We start from the raw sequence: 13,363 nt of genomic DNA on the forward strand, positions 1-13,363 counted from the left end.
GGGGGGGTGTACTTATTTTAATATATTAGTGGTGTGTGTATAAAAAAAAGATTTCAAAACGTTATTCTTTTTTTTGGGGGGGGGTTAAAAGTAGTAGCCTATACTAACATATTATAAAAACAATCTTCATAGTAAACATTCATTATATTAGAGCAGTAGACTTTGCGTGTTGGAGGAGCAGTGATACTAAAGTACTGAGTGGACCATGGTGATGTGTAGGTTTCTCTAACCCTCTCTCTCGTTCTCCCTCTCAGCACAAGAATCACAGGGTTCAGTAGAGCCTGAAGATTATCTGCAGTGATGTTTTTAATAAACCCAACATAAAGCCAGTGATGTGTTCTGTCTTTAGTGATTGTAAGGTTGCTCCTGTTGACCCGAGTCAACCATTTTTTCCTCCTCTCCAAGTCAGCTGGGAAACCAAACATTCGTACTCTGTAGACTAGTGTTTCTCAACGGGGGCGTTCCGAGGACGATGGGGGGCGCTGGAAGCAATACTTTGGAAGGGGGGGGGGGGGGCGCGGAGCTGCTTTTGGGGGGCGTTTATTGGTTGGAAATTCTAAAAGGAGTTTACACTTAAGATTCACACTACTTGCAAAAAACTGTGGTCTGCAACATTAAAACCTGCCAGTTTAGTCCACTGCGACTGGAAGAGATTGTATTTTTTCTCCTTCAGCTACTGTGGTGCAACTTCGTGCTGCCTTTATGGGAACGGGAAGTCAGTATCATCTCTAAAATTTTACCCACATACTGTGTGAAAGTGTTTATTTCTCTGAGGAATACACCGTGAACATATTGTTATCACAGTGGTTACACATTTACAAGAGAAATATACCGCTGTCGGACTCACCCTGAAAGCAGCTTTGCTGCGACAGCGACACCAGCGAGTGACGTGGACCCACCTCGCGCTGTGAGTTGCAGACAGTTTGTGCCAGAGCGGACATATACTGTAGTTTCAGTAGGCTATAAAAATGTAACGTTAAAAACTGAAGCCCTGACTTGCTCTGTTGGGAATTGTGGCACTTTATCAGAGGTGCTGAAGTTAACATGTGTTAACATTTGTTGTGAGATTTTTGCCTGATCACAGGTCTTGTCGGTTAATTTCGTTTTCCCCCGGCATGTGCACCTCCTCGTCTCATTCAGTTTTGTCTCTTCCAGCGAATCAGTAACATAATGCAGTATAGGGCATGTAGTAAAATATAAAAATATCCCATTACGACTTTCTTTCTTTACATGTCAGAGAACTCAAATACGTGGGAGAGATTCTGACTGTGCAGAAAGTTTTGAACATGAGCAGAAGAGTTCCCATATGTTCATTTATTTGTGGCGGCCCGCCATAATATCAACCTATCGATTTTCTTTTTTTTTTTTACTAGGCCAATTTAAAATCGTATTTGACTGCAGATTAGCGCAGCACATCCTCTCACTCGTCTCTCTCACTCTCTCCTCGTTAACACAGCTGCACAAATCTGTCCAACACAATGCTGTCAATGTCGGAGACTCAGCTATTAAAAGTTATTAGCAAGTAAGTAGCTTAGCTAATAAGGAGAGCTAAGTTAATGTTAGAATACAGCTGGGTATTTGAGCATGCTGTATCTGCGCCACAGTTACACGGTCATTCTGTGGGAAACACTGAGTTATGATAAGTTATTAAAAGATGAGCTAATAAAGTCCAGTCAATAACTGAATTAAAACAGATTAATTAATTACTAAGATGAAAAGGGGCCGCAAACACATTTAAATCGGTTACTTCCCCACAAAAGAGGTGGTAAGACTTAATCATGTGTGTTGACTCAGCAGGGATGATATTAAATAAGTTGATCTACAGGAGAAAAATATTTAAAAGCATTAAGAATGCCTGAGAGCCTCACTACATTATATTCTATTATAATTATATATTTTGGTTTGCCACCTGAATTTTTAGACATTTCCACCATAAACTGGTGCAGAAAAGACAGAAATTGGAGGAGAAATTTTCATCAGAATGCAGGAAATTAAGTGTTTAATGCTCAAAATCTTCTGGGGGAGGATGCCCATACCCCCCACTTATTAAGTGCCCCATCCAAGAAAACAGTATCCGGCTTCACACAGTTTCTGGGAGGAACATTCACTTATTAGTTAAATAAAATTACTTTTCACATGTTTTTTTTTTTGTTACCTTTTCCATGTTTTTAATAACAATAGTAACAATTAAAAAATATATATATTAATACATGACAATCATTGATCAGTGACTTGTCTGTTGTATCTGGTGTCAAAAATTACATTTTTCATTAAGATCAATTAACCCTGGTACCATGGGATTACTAAAAGGAATGTTGAAAGGTAAATAAGATCTGAATTTTAAACGTGTTTTCAAGAAGAACACACTTTCCAATGTAAGGTTAGCCAAAAAATGTCAAGGTAGGTGATTGTAGTTGTTGTCAAAAATATGTCCTTAAAAAAAAAAAAGTAATGTAACTATATCCACGTGTCAGTGTGCTGTAAAATATTGTTAATCATTGCATTTATTGTATAAATTACCAAAAATCACTTAAAATCACCGTTTTGTCATTTCTCTCGCTCATTTTCAATTGCCTGCCTAGGACTTCCGGGAACTATCTGCGGTCTCCATGAACCACGTGACGATCTCTCTCTCTTTAAAGGGCTCTGGGTTTTGCCATTTGTGTGTGACGTCAGACAGCTGCCTCTTCAAATGGGGGTAGATGCTGCGTTCATAAACAAATGCTACTGTCTTGGTCCCTAATTTACAAGCACAATTTCACTCCTTAGGTTTTATATTTGGAACAACAGATATATTTTGTATAAAAACCAAATCCCCTTTCTTTCAACAGTGGTATGACAATAACATTCTGCTTGTAAATCAATTATTCAACCAACGTGGTCAACTTTATAACTACATTGAATTTATTCATCACTATGGTATCCCCATTTCACCAAAGGACTTCTCTATTGTCTTCGATGCGATACACTCTGCTGTTCTCACTTTTTAAAGGTTTTAATGGATTTGATGATCCCCCTACATGGTGAAGGAAACAACTGCTAGGAATATCCGTTTTTCGCTGCAACCTAAAAGTAAAGCTGATGATACACGGAGCAACTTTTAGAGCGGTGGTCAGCAATAGGCAGCCCACGGGCCAGAACCAGCCCGCCAACAATAATATCTGGCAGAAAATAAATTGATAGTGCTGAAATAGATCTCAGAAAAAAGAAGTATAAATTGCACTTAACTATTACCTGCAAAAACTGAAAAAAGGACTTGATATCAGCTGTACTTTCTGTGAAGAATTTGGTGTTGCTCACATACCAAGAAACTTTGGAGCAAAGTGTCTCAATTTATCGTTGTCCATATTTACCCTAAATTTGCATTGCGGTGGGAAAATGTATTGTTTCGATTCACTAAACATGACAAAAATTTATGTTCAGAGTATTATGTGGTTCTCTCAGTGTGCTTCGGCTTCCTCCCACCATCCAAAGAAATGCAGGCTAGGTTAATTGGTGTCTCCAAAACTGTCCTTGTGTGAATGTGAGTGGTTGTCTGTCTACATGCGGCCCTGCGATGGACTGGCGACCTGTCCAGGGTGTACCCCGCCTTTCGCCCAATGTAAGCTGGGATCGGCTCCAGCCCCCCCGCGATCCTGTACGCAGGATAAGCGGTTGATGATGGATGGATGGTAAATTGCTATTATTTTAACCAAATTTTATTTGCACAAGTCAAAGTTCTTAAAAAAGAAACCAAGCTTTCTAAAGCTTGCTGCTAACATTAAACACTATGTTCTCTCAATATCTGAGTGTACAAACAAAAAAGCCGTTAAATCATGTGACCTCTTTAAGCTTTACAAGATATTTCTTTTGCCTTTGTTTAGTGATACTTTTTTTTTGATAACCCCTTGACCTCCATTTGTGATTTGTCCATAGACTTTATTGATGTACGGATGTTGTTTTCCTGCTGTATGTCCTAATTTTGAATAAAGTTTTGAGAAAAAAAAAATAAAAAAAAGATAGGTAGATGCTGCGTTCCCTTTGACATGGGAAGTGGGAAAATCCTGCTCCGAGTTTATGCGGCCGAAAAGGAACAAAAAAAACATTCCTGACCTTGACAAACTGATGTTTCTTTGTCAGTTGTGCACACGGTTGGAGCCTCAGCAGTGCCCCTGGTGTACCTGGCCCCATGTTTCTTCATCGTTTTAGATGCAGAACAGGTGTTATGCTTCATTCCAGACTACTCAGAAATCTAACATTTGAAATTTCCCGACTTCCGACCTTAAAGCCTAATGGTGCATGACACCCAAAAGTGCACGAAAAACATGGCGGACAGTGGCAAACTCTTTGTCAGGTGTGCACACAGTTGCACCATCAGTAGCGCCCTTGGTGTTAATTAAAAGGATGGCCCTTCTAATGAAAAATGACAAACATACGTTACTCATAAACCCGTCTAGCTACACCAGTTGGTAATCCTCAAAAGTCACTAAATGTTGTAGATTATACTTCCTATGTTTTGGCGTTTTTAACATTTTACTGAATAACTTTTGTGCAGAGAAGATGACTTTCCGATTCTTTACTGTAATCAGCTAAATAATAACATTGGAAAACTGTCTAAATCAATTAACGTTACATGCAGAACTGGTTTTACTATGATAGCATGAAGTGTTTTAATTTAAATAAATGGAAATATACTTTGTTGCTTTGTTTTAGTTTATGGTTTACTATTTACAATGTGTGCTTCCATGGGAGCTGCCATTGTTGCGTGACTTCATTCTACTGCTTTACTCAAAGTCGGGGTAAATATTTTTCTCGGACCTGACTAGAATCAGATAAAGAAACGACATAGAAACTTCGACATTACCTAAAGCTAACTGTTATGTCTTCCTGTTAAGTGAATTGTATTGCGCAAGTTTATATTTTTTTTATAGGCTCTACTGATTATTTTTTTATTAGTTTGTTTTGTGTTTCACCTTGATAAATAGCAAGAACTTCTTAACAAACTTAGTTAATTTCGATAGTTACCAGTGCACAGGACTGGACAAGCACTTTATTAGGTCACTTTACAAACTGAATCAAACACTAAACTTACCTGTTTGCGTTTGTTGGAGTAAAGTCCAAACCTAAACTACTGGACTCACACAAGTCTATCTGTTATGTTTCTCCTTCTTTGAGGTTTTATACCAGTTGGCAACCCCCGATATTGCATTACTGCCACCTTCAGGTTTCTTTCTCCATTACAGCCATTTTCCAGTCCAGTCAATGAGGTCCTTCAAAAAAACAGGTTGGGATTTGTGGGGTTTCAGCCCTTTCTGGTCTGTTCGGATCGATCCGTGATTTTGTTGGGGTAAAATTTATTTAAAAAGATAATATGTAACGTTACATATTTATTACTTTAGTACTATACTCTGATAGTTAAACTTTGCATCAATCTGCGTGCCGATCCGTGTGGAGATGATCCGTAGTCCTGCTGATCACAGATTGCAATCCTTTGCACCACTATTCATGGTATTTGAAGGGGGGAAAGTTTTTCTATACTCAGCTTCTCAGCGAATACTTTTGTTTTGTTTTTACATAGTTGCCTGAACAGCATAATTGTTTTAGTTAACTACCTTAATAAGTATTTTAAAGTACATTCTTATATACATTTCTGCCCCAAAACCATTTGTGTAATACATAACCTCTTTTTTTTGTGTGTTTATCTTGAAACATGAAGAATAAGCAAATAGCGCCATACATCAAAGTTGACTTCAGAAAAATAAACTTGAAAGATGTTGATTTGCAATGAAAACAGGTTAAAATGTTCCTACTAAACATGTTTTTCACCTTTTATTAGAAACCAAGGCCTCAATTCCAAACTGAAATAACATCTTTTGAAGATTATTTTCACAGAACAGTTCTTCACATTTTAGAAGCTGCTAATAGGTTTTGTATGAATTGTTTTGGCAAAATTAAGTAACCAGTAACTAGCTGTCAAATAAATGTAGTGGAGTAAACAAAGTATAATATTACCCTCTGAAATGGAGTGAAGTACAAATACCTTACAAACAAAATACTTCAAACTGTACATAATTAAAGTATAATAAATGTACATTACTTTCCACCACTGGGTAAGACTTTGGTCATTACACCAACTCAAGGTTACCAGCACATACATACAGTATATCAGTTCTATTAACAGGATGTCCACATCAACTGGATTAACACTAGCTTTAATCATTTTATTTAACTTTCATTTTGGCTGGAAACTGCATTTAGAAACATTTTAATGATATTTTCAAATTATAGTACTTGTCTTCAATCATACAGTTTTTTTATGGCTTAATATCATAAAATAGCAAACAATCAGTCATTTAATGTCAGACACATGTATGAGCCTCCCATTTACCTAAACATAGACTCACATATTTCTCTATTTAGAAATCATAATCAACAGCAACTGTCTGCTTACACATAATAGACAGCAAATGCAAATTATTCCACAATAAACAACAAAAACAATATAAGTGGAACCCTTGTAAAAAAAAAAAGACCAGAAGTTAGACCCTACCAGCAGAATGTGTGTAAATCATTGACGTTACAGTACATATAGTCAATGGTATAAACGCACGGGATTATAGTTCCTGGTATCTAATATCATAAAGCAGAGAGAGAGTTTCATTCAGGCTGTGGGGTTAATGGTGACTTCCTCCAGCAGTGGTTTGTAAAGTTCTTGGTCATCGATGCTCTAAAAGAGAAAAATATCAGAAAAGCATATTAAAAAAATGCAGGTATACTCAAACCAGCAGGGATCATTACTTTTTGTAACCCTTTCTTTCTTTCTTTCCCTAACCTTAACCATCACAACTATATACCTTAACCCTTACCATAACCAATTCTAACCTGAACCCAAAAAAAAGCACCCCTGGGAAATTTTGTAGCTATTATACTGTATCTTATTAGTAATGTCACATTACACAACAAGCATTTGAGTGGCTCAGTGTTAAATAGATGAGTTGTTTCCTTGTTATTTCCTTTTTAAAGTTTTGCTGTAGCCAATGGAATTACTCAAGCCTGAAGAAGTTAGTGTAGCCAGATACATTTAACTAAAAAATCCAGCCAACTTTGAAATAAGAACGTTCTGAAAGATGCCTACTCAGCATCTGTGCTCTAACATAAAAGTTTGAACTGAAGAAACTTTTAATCCTACATCTCCATGAGACCAGTGCCAACGACGTCTTGTCAAAACATAAGCTGTCGCACTGAAATGAGAACTGAACTGGCAGACCTCATCAACTGCTCTCAAGGAGTCACCTGGGAGCATAACCTGCAGCTGGGCTCCTAAACAACAGAGCCCTCCTGCGGCACGGTGGTCTCAACCCTGATTTGATTGCCCCAGTGTTATGTTAGCTTCATACATTTTGTTTAAATAACCAATTTACATTTCTTCACCTCATCAGGTTTATTTCATTTAACTTAATTTAGTTTGACAGTAAGATATTATTCACACTCTACCTTGTTTTCTGTCTTCTCACTGCTCCTCAGAGCCTTGATCCCCAAAACAGCCGAGCTGATGACGAGGCAGAGCTCCAGGGCTGACAGGACAATCAGCACAGCATTGATGCTTCTTATAAGCATCTGGTGGGACACAACAAACAGCGTTAATTTTAAAATCGTTGGACACATTTGTTTATTTCATTTAGATTTCTTCAAATAGGTAGAATTTGTTATGTGATCCATTTCCCTCAAATGTGTTTGACTTTTATAAAGCTGCATCTAATTATTACAGAAGCACATTGCATTCACCAAAGAAATAACAATTCAGTCATTGTCATGTAATTATGACTTCCGTATCTAATAATTCAAGGATTCAATAGTTCATTTAATAGTCATTTCACAAAACAAGGTTGTTTAACAACATTTACGTTTGTAGGCCCTTCATGCTACACACACAAAGAACAACACATAACAAAAACTGTTCTTTTTTGATGAAGTGAGGGGGATGAACTGGGGAAAGAGCCTGGTGGTAAAGGCAGCAGATACTTCTGTATCTCTTGCCAGATGGAAGCAGGGTGAGCAGACTGTGGCTGCAGGGTAGGCCTACTGTCTTTTAGTTTCCTTTGGTTCTGTGCAGGCACCTCACTCACTGATGTTAGGTAGATGGGCAGCATTTACGTTCTGGACAGTTTTAATCACCGGCTGCAGAGTCGGTCCCGTCCTGGGGTCTCATCTATAAACGGTGCGTACGTACAAAACAGGGCTGGAAACGTGCGTACGCCACTTACCAAGCAAAGGTTGTGATCTATAAAAAAAACAAACTTGACGGGAAAATGTGCAAGTAAGTGTAAGTAAACGCTGAACAATGCGTACGCACATAAAGAGGAGAAATGGCGACTAACATGGCAGAGGGAACAACAGGATGAACTGTTTGAAATGAATAGGCCTACTATTGTGTAAAATATATCGAAATATTACCTCTGAGTAGTTTAGGCTTAAAGCCTTTCTAAATAATCAGACACTCATTTGATTGATTTTCCCTGAAGTGCGCAATAAAAAAATAAAAAAATAAAAAAAACTTAATTTAAGATGATTTGCAGCGCACAAAAAGAATCATGACTGAGGATAAACAAAGGGTAACACAAATGGAGATATCTGTTTCTGCAAAAGAACACCTCAAATATCTTGGACAGTTTAATCAGGAATCATAGGCCTACATGCATGCATTGAAATTTATTCTCATAAATAACGTGAACAGGACAAATTATATTTACATTGTTGCCATTTTCAATGCGTCAGTCGAGCAAATACATGAGCATAGTTTCATATATTGTCACGTTTGTTTCCTTATCGAGTGTGCGCAGCGTGTGGATGTGATGCGCTGCTTGTAAAAAAAAAAAACACTATTTTATTGTCATTTACAACAAGTCACAGGATATTTCTTTTAACTCATCGTCAGCCTCGTTAAGTGAGTGGAGTGTTTGTGTTGCCTAAATACATGTTTAAACACAGGTGGAATGCTTTTGGTTTACTCTCTTTATAAACGGGGGAATCCAAATTAGTACCTGGGTCATCCGGTCTTGCATGTGTGTGTGTCCCTCCAGCCAGCGACATCACTACTCAAGAGGGATGCCCCTTCCTGCAGATCAGTTATAAAGGGGTGGAGCTCTGGTGCCCCCTTTCCTCCGGTGTACAAGTATTGTATGAAAGTACGTTTTTTACCCACCAAACAACCTGCTTCAGCTTCACTGAAAGGAATGTCAGTGTCAGAGTTAAATTTCGTTTTGTAGCTTTTCCGTCAGAATTTGCCTCATTTTCTTCATGCAGTCGCTACGTATTAATATTAATGAGGGGCGTTTCACTGACCATTTATAGGCAACTATGGGCGTTTGAAGGGTCGGACATGGCGCTCCTTCACATGCGCCTCATTTCAAGTTGATTGTGATTTAAAAAGGGAAATTGCTTACAAGTGTGCGAATGCATGGTTTTTATAAGTCTAAATATTTTTTGCTGACATTGAGCAGTAGGCTGTTCTTTGTGCACCACTTTGCAATACAGATGATTTCCTCCCGTTATGAAGTCTTGTTGTTTGTTATCTGGCCGATGATGGTAATATCATAAAAACTTGGTAATAACCAAAAACTTTACAACACAGTTCTCTCAATGTCGGGAATTGCAGTTGTTGGTGTACAGTACTGAACAGTGTTGTACATGAACACAGTAGAAGAGTTCACAGAACGAGCTCATGTTTTTGGTGAACAGTGAACTGAACGTATCTGTTTGCAACTAATGAACGGGAACGTGCAGTGTGTTTTACGGCACCCGGTATGTCAACTAAGTGCTGCACCAAATTCTTTGACCCCTCAGATTCTGTGGTTAAACCCACCACCTTTTTCCTAAACCTAACCAAGTAGTTTTGTTCCCTAAACCTAACAAAACTGCAACTATTTCACAATGTTAACTACGTGTTACAAAAGCCTTTCTGGCAGAAAAGCAGATCTTTTTTTGTAAACAAAGAATAAGACCACTAGCCAGCAGTCGCAAAGTTCCTCCACCCAAGTCAAATTCACAGTATTTTGTAAAGCAAAGGAAAAGAAATTAATGTGAGCTAGTTAATTTTTTGGGACTGTAAAAAATTCTAAATAATGAACTATTAACATGAATTATCTGTGTGAACTGAACACGGCCGAGCACACAGCCCTGGGGCCTCTGGTGTTGCACTGAGTGGAGGAGGTGTGGCAACCAGTGGCAACCCATCCGAACTGTCTGGGCTCCGTTAGTGAGGAAGTCCGATATCCAGTTGCAGAGTGTGGTACTCCAGAGTGCTAAGTTAGCCAATCAGTTTCATGGGGGAGATTGTGCTGAATGCTGAGCTAAAATCAACAAACAGCATTCTGATGACAGTGTAATTTGTGTGTGAACATTGAGTAGAGGTTAGTGGAGGTAGCATCCTCTGTGGATCTGTTCGTTCTCAATGCAAACTGGTGACGGTTTAGGCTGACTGGGATGTTGTTTTGGTGTGTTGTACAATCAGTTCTCAAACTTACATGATGGCGTGTGTCACACCATTGTAAAATCTTTTTGAAAAGTTCTTCATAATGAACTTATTAGTTTGCAGATGTAAATTACTGATGGTAACATTTAAGACAATATTTGTAAAACAATTAAAGCCCTCTATTTAGCATTCATCATTTATACAGTACACAACATCAGGTGATAGTTTCCAGACTTACCAGAACCATTGCTTTGCTCGCCAAGCAGCTCTCCATCAGGGCCTTCTCCTTAGAAGATGGACTTGGGGTAGTGTAGCCATAATAATAGTCTTGATTACACAACCACCACAAATAGATGTTTGCCACATTGATGCTGTAGAGTACGATGGCTGTAATGGCAAAAGCAACTCCTGCTAGATTCAGAACCACACTGACGGTGACCTAAAATTTAATAATAATAAGATTTGTCAGTTTACGTACAACCAAGCAGAAAAACCACACCAGGCAGTAAACAGCATACAGTACACTAACGGAATTTAAAAGGACACAGACTGTATCATCCATTTACACTGATAGGTCTGTATCCCTGCAGTGGAAACAGCTGGGTGGCTGGTATTTACATTAGGAAGCCCCTGCAACTCTCCATGTGACGTTACAAGTACAAATGCCTAATCTGTTTCATTTGTTTTCAAATACGACAAGTCATTTAAAGATAACATGAGGATGTCGAACTACTCACCAGACATGGGCTGGGATACTTCTCAGACAAAATGCTCAGGGTGCCAAATAACATAAACTAGAGAAAAGACAAAAAAAATTAAACTTCCACACAAACACTAAAATTCACATGTCATTTCTATAATCATTGACTGAGTGAACAGCATTTTGAGCACAGAGAGGGAAACTAAGAAACACTCATCATGCGCTCACACTAGCAGACAAGAGACAAAGACACCTGTTCTTATTACTGTCATCTGAGGACTAAGAGATTAAAATGTCCAATAACAAAAAAAAAAATTGCGTTAAGACAGAAATCTGCAATGTAGCAGGGGAGGCACATTTGCAATTAGTAGCATTAATGATGGCTGAACTGTATTTGATGATAGTTCACTGTAATGGCTTTCTTTAACATCTGAATGAAGCTGAGCATGAAACATCATTAATGTCATTAGATCCACCTGTGCTTTTTCCTGCTATGACAGGTAAACATGTCTGATCTGTTCATCCTGAAGGGGACATGAATATCTGAAAAATTCCATGGTTATACATCCAACCTCGTCCATGTTGAGATATTTCACTCACAACCCAAAATGTCAACTTGCTGGTGGCGCTAAATGAAAAGTCAGTTCATTAACATGCATCATCTGGAAACCATGAATGAAGATATTCAGGAATAAGTGAAAACTTTGACCTGCTGATGGCTCATAAAAAACAGCAGCAGGTAGCTAGCTAGTGCCGTGCAGAGCAGAGGGCTCTGGTGCCGTGAATATCCTTTCAATTCACAGGAGGGGATGTCGCTGTCGCCACCTGCTGGTGTAGCTAGTAAATTGCTCTCAAACTTACACATCTCTGTTTACAGATCTCAGCGGGACGGAGTGGACAAAATTCCACAAATGTGTAAAAAGGAAGTTACAAATGTAACATGACCCACGAATTCACACAAAGTAATAGTACATAAGTACACATCACCCTGTATTTTTGTGGATATGATTTTACACATCACAAATGTAAAAATACACATTTGCAGATAGTGAAATATTTGCACATCATTGTACACATTTGTAGATTATCTTCTGTGGGTTACAAATATTAAAGTCCATTTAATCTTCCATAATATTCCAACCAGATACTTAGATAGCAATAAAAAAATAAGATATTGATTAAATCTGCATCTGGCACAATGAAATAATAGGTGTAATCTGACCTGGTAGGTTTGGTGCATCTTCTTTTTCACAAGCTCCTTGACCCAACTACAGAGGCCTTGGTTCAAAACTACTAAGTTTATAAATTATTGCTATAGCCTAATATGAATTAAATATCTTGGTTATGACACAAAAGAACAAACAAAAGCAAAAACTACATTAGCTTGCTTACCAATACTCCGAGCCAAACAGGAAACCAGGTTACATCCATTTGATACCAAGAGCCAGTGCGACTGCTAAGGAGGATCACTCCAAGGCCAATGTTGAGCAACCCGACCATAATCTGCAGAGCCTGTGGAGGACAAACAGGATAACAACAGACAGCTGTACAGCATAACTGCAGTTAAGCAAATGGAATGCCCTTATATGTAGCGCCTTTTTAGTCTTCAGACCACTCAAAAGCACTTTACACATTTCACAATCACACATTCATACACTGACTGCTCTACCTCCTGAGCCGCCTCAGGTGACATTGTGAAACTTAAATGGAGAGCAACCCAGTCGGTTGTTTAAAGCTCTTACTTAAAACTCTTTTAAACAACTCTTTTAAACAACTCTTTTAGAGAGTGACATGGACACACAACAAAAATGTGATAATATTTTAAGATAATAACATGCAGCTTTGAGCATAGAGCAATATATTTAGTCAACAGATCAACAATTCGTTTTCAGTTGATTTACTCCAACAATTTGCATATTTGCTCAAAGTTTAAATCAGTATTGAGTGAGGACATTAACTCAAAACACACAAGGTTGTAACTCACCCCCAGTACTAACTGAGACGTCTGGACCTTCTTCAGGTGCTGAGACACAGAGCAGCACACAGGGCTGCAACAAAGGCTCTTGAGGATTTGGCACAGGGGAGGCCATGGACTTTTGGGGTCAGAGGTCATAGTGAATACAGTGACCCCATCACTCTTGGTCATGGTCAGCGACATCCTGCCTGCTCCTGTGGACTGAAAGGGAGAAAGAGAGTTTGTAAACTTTGAATCT

At 38.4% G+C, this 13,363-nt stretch overlaps 2 protein-coding genes across 2 annotated transcripts in view; both read right to left on the reverse strand.

Annotated features, from left to right (window-relative positions):
• The window catches only part of LOC123968506 (membrane-spanning 4-domains subfamily A member 8-like), an 11,977-nt gene extending 6,761 nt beyond the window's left edge, over nt 1–5,216 (reverse strand). Inside the window, exon 1 of the mRNA XM_046045327.1 lies at nt 5,072–5,216. The gene's annotated coding sequence lies outside the window, so the exon portion shown is untranslated. The remainder of the gene's footprint in view (nt 1–5,071) is intronic.
• Nucleotides 5,217–5,795: 579 nt separating this feature from the next.
• On the reverse strand, nt 5,796–13,332 carry LOC123967841 (B-lymphocyte antigen CD20-like). The gene is made up of 6 exons (XM_046044114.1): nt 13,135–13,332; nt 12,543–12,662; nt 11,188–11,244; nt 10,689–10,889; nt 7,474–7,596; nt 5,796–6,706 (listed from the first exon to the last, which is right to left on the reverse strand). The coding sequence occupies exons 1-6, from the start codon at nt 13,306–13,308 to the stop codon at nt 6,641–6,643; spliced, it is 741 nt and encodes a 246-aa protein (XP_045900070.1). The 5' UTR covers nt 13,309–13,332; the 3' UTR covers nt 5,796–6,640.
• Nucleotides 13,333–13,363: the final 31 nt, after the last annotated feature.

Source organism: Micropterus dolomieu, linkage group LG03 (assembly GCF_021292245.1).
Source record: "Micropterus dolomieu isolate WLL.071019.BEF.003 ecotype Adirondacks linkage group LG03, ASM2129224v1, whole genome shotgun sequence".
Lineage (NCBI taxonomy): Eukaryota > Metazoa > Chordata > Actinopteri > Centrarchiformes > Centrarchidae > Micropterus > Micropterus dolomieu.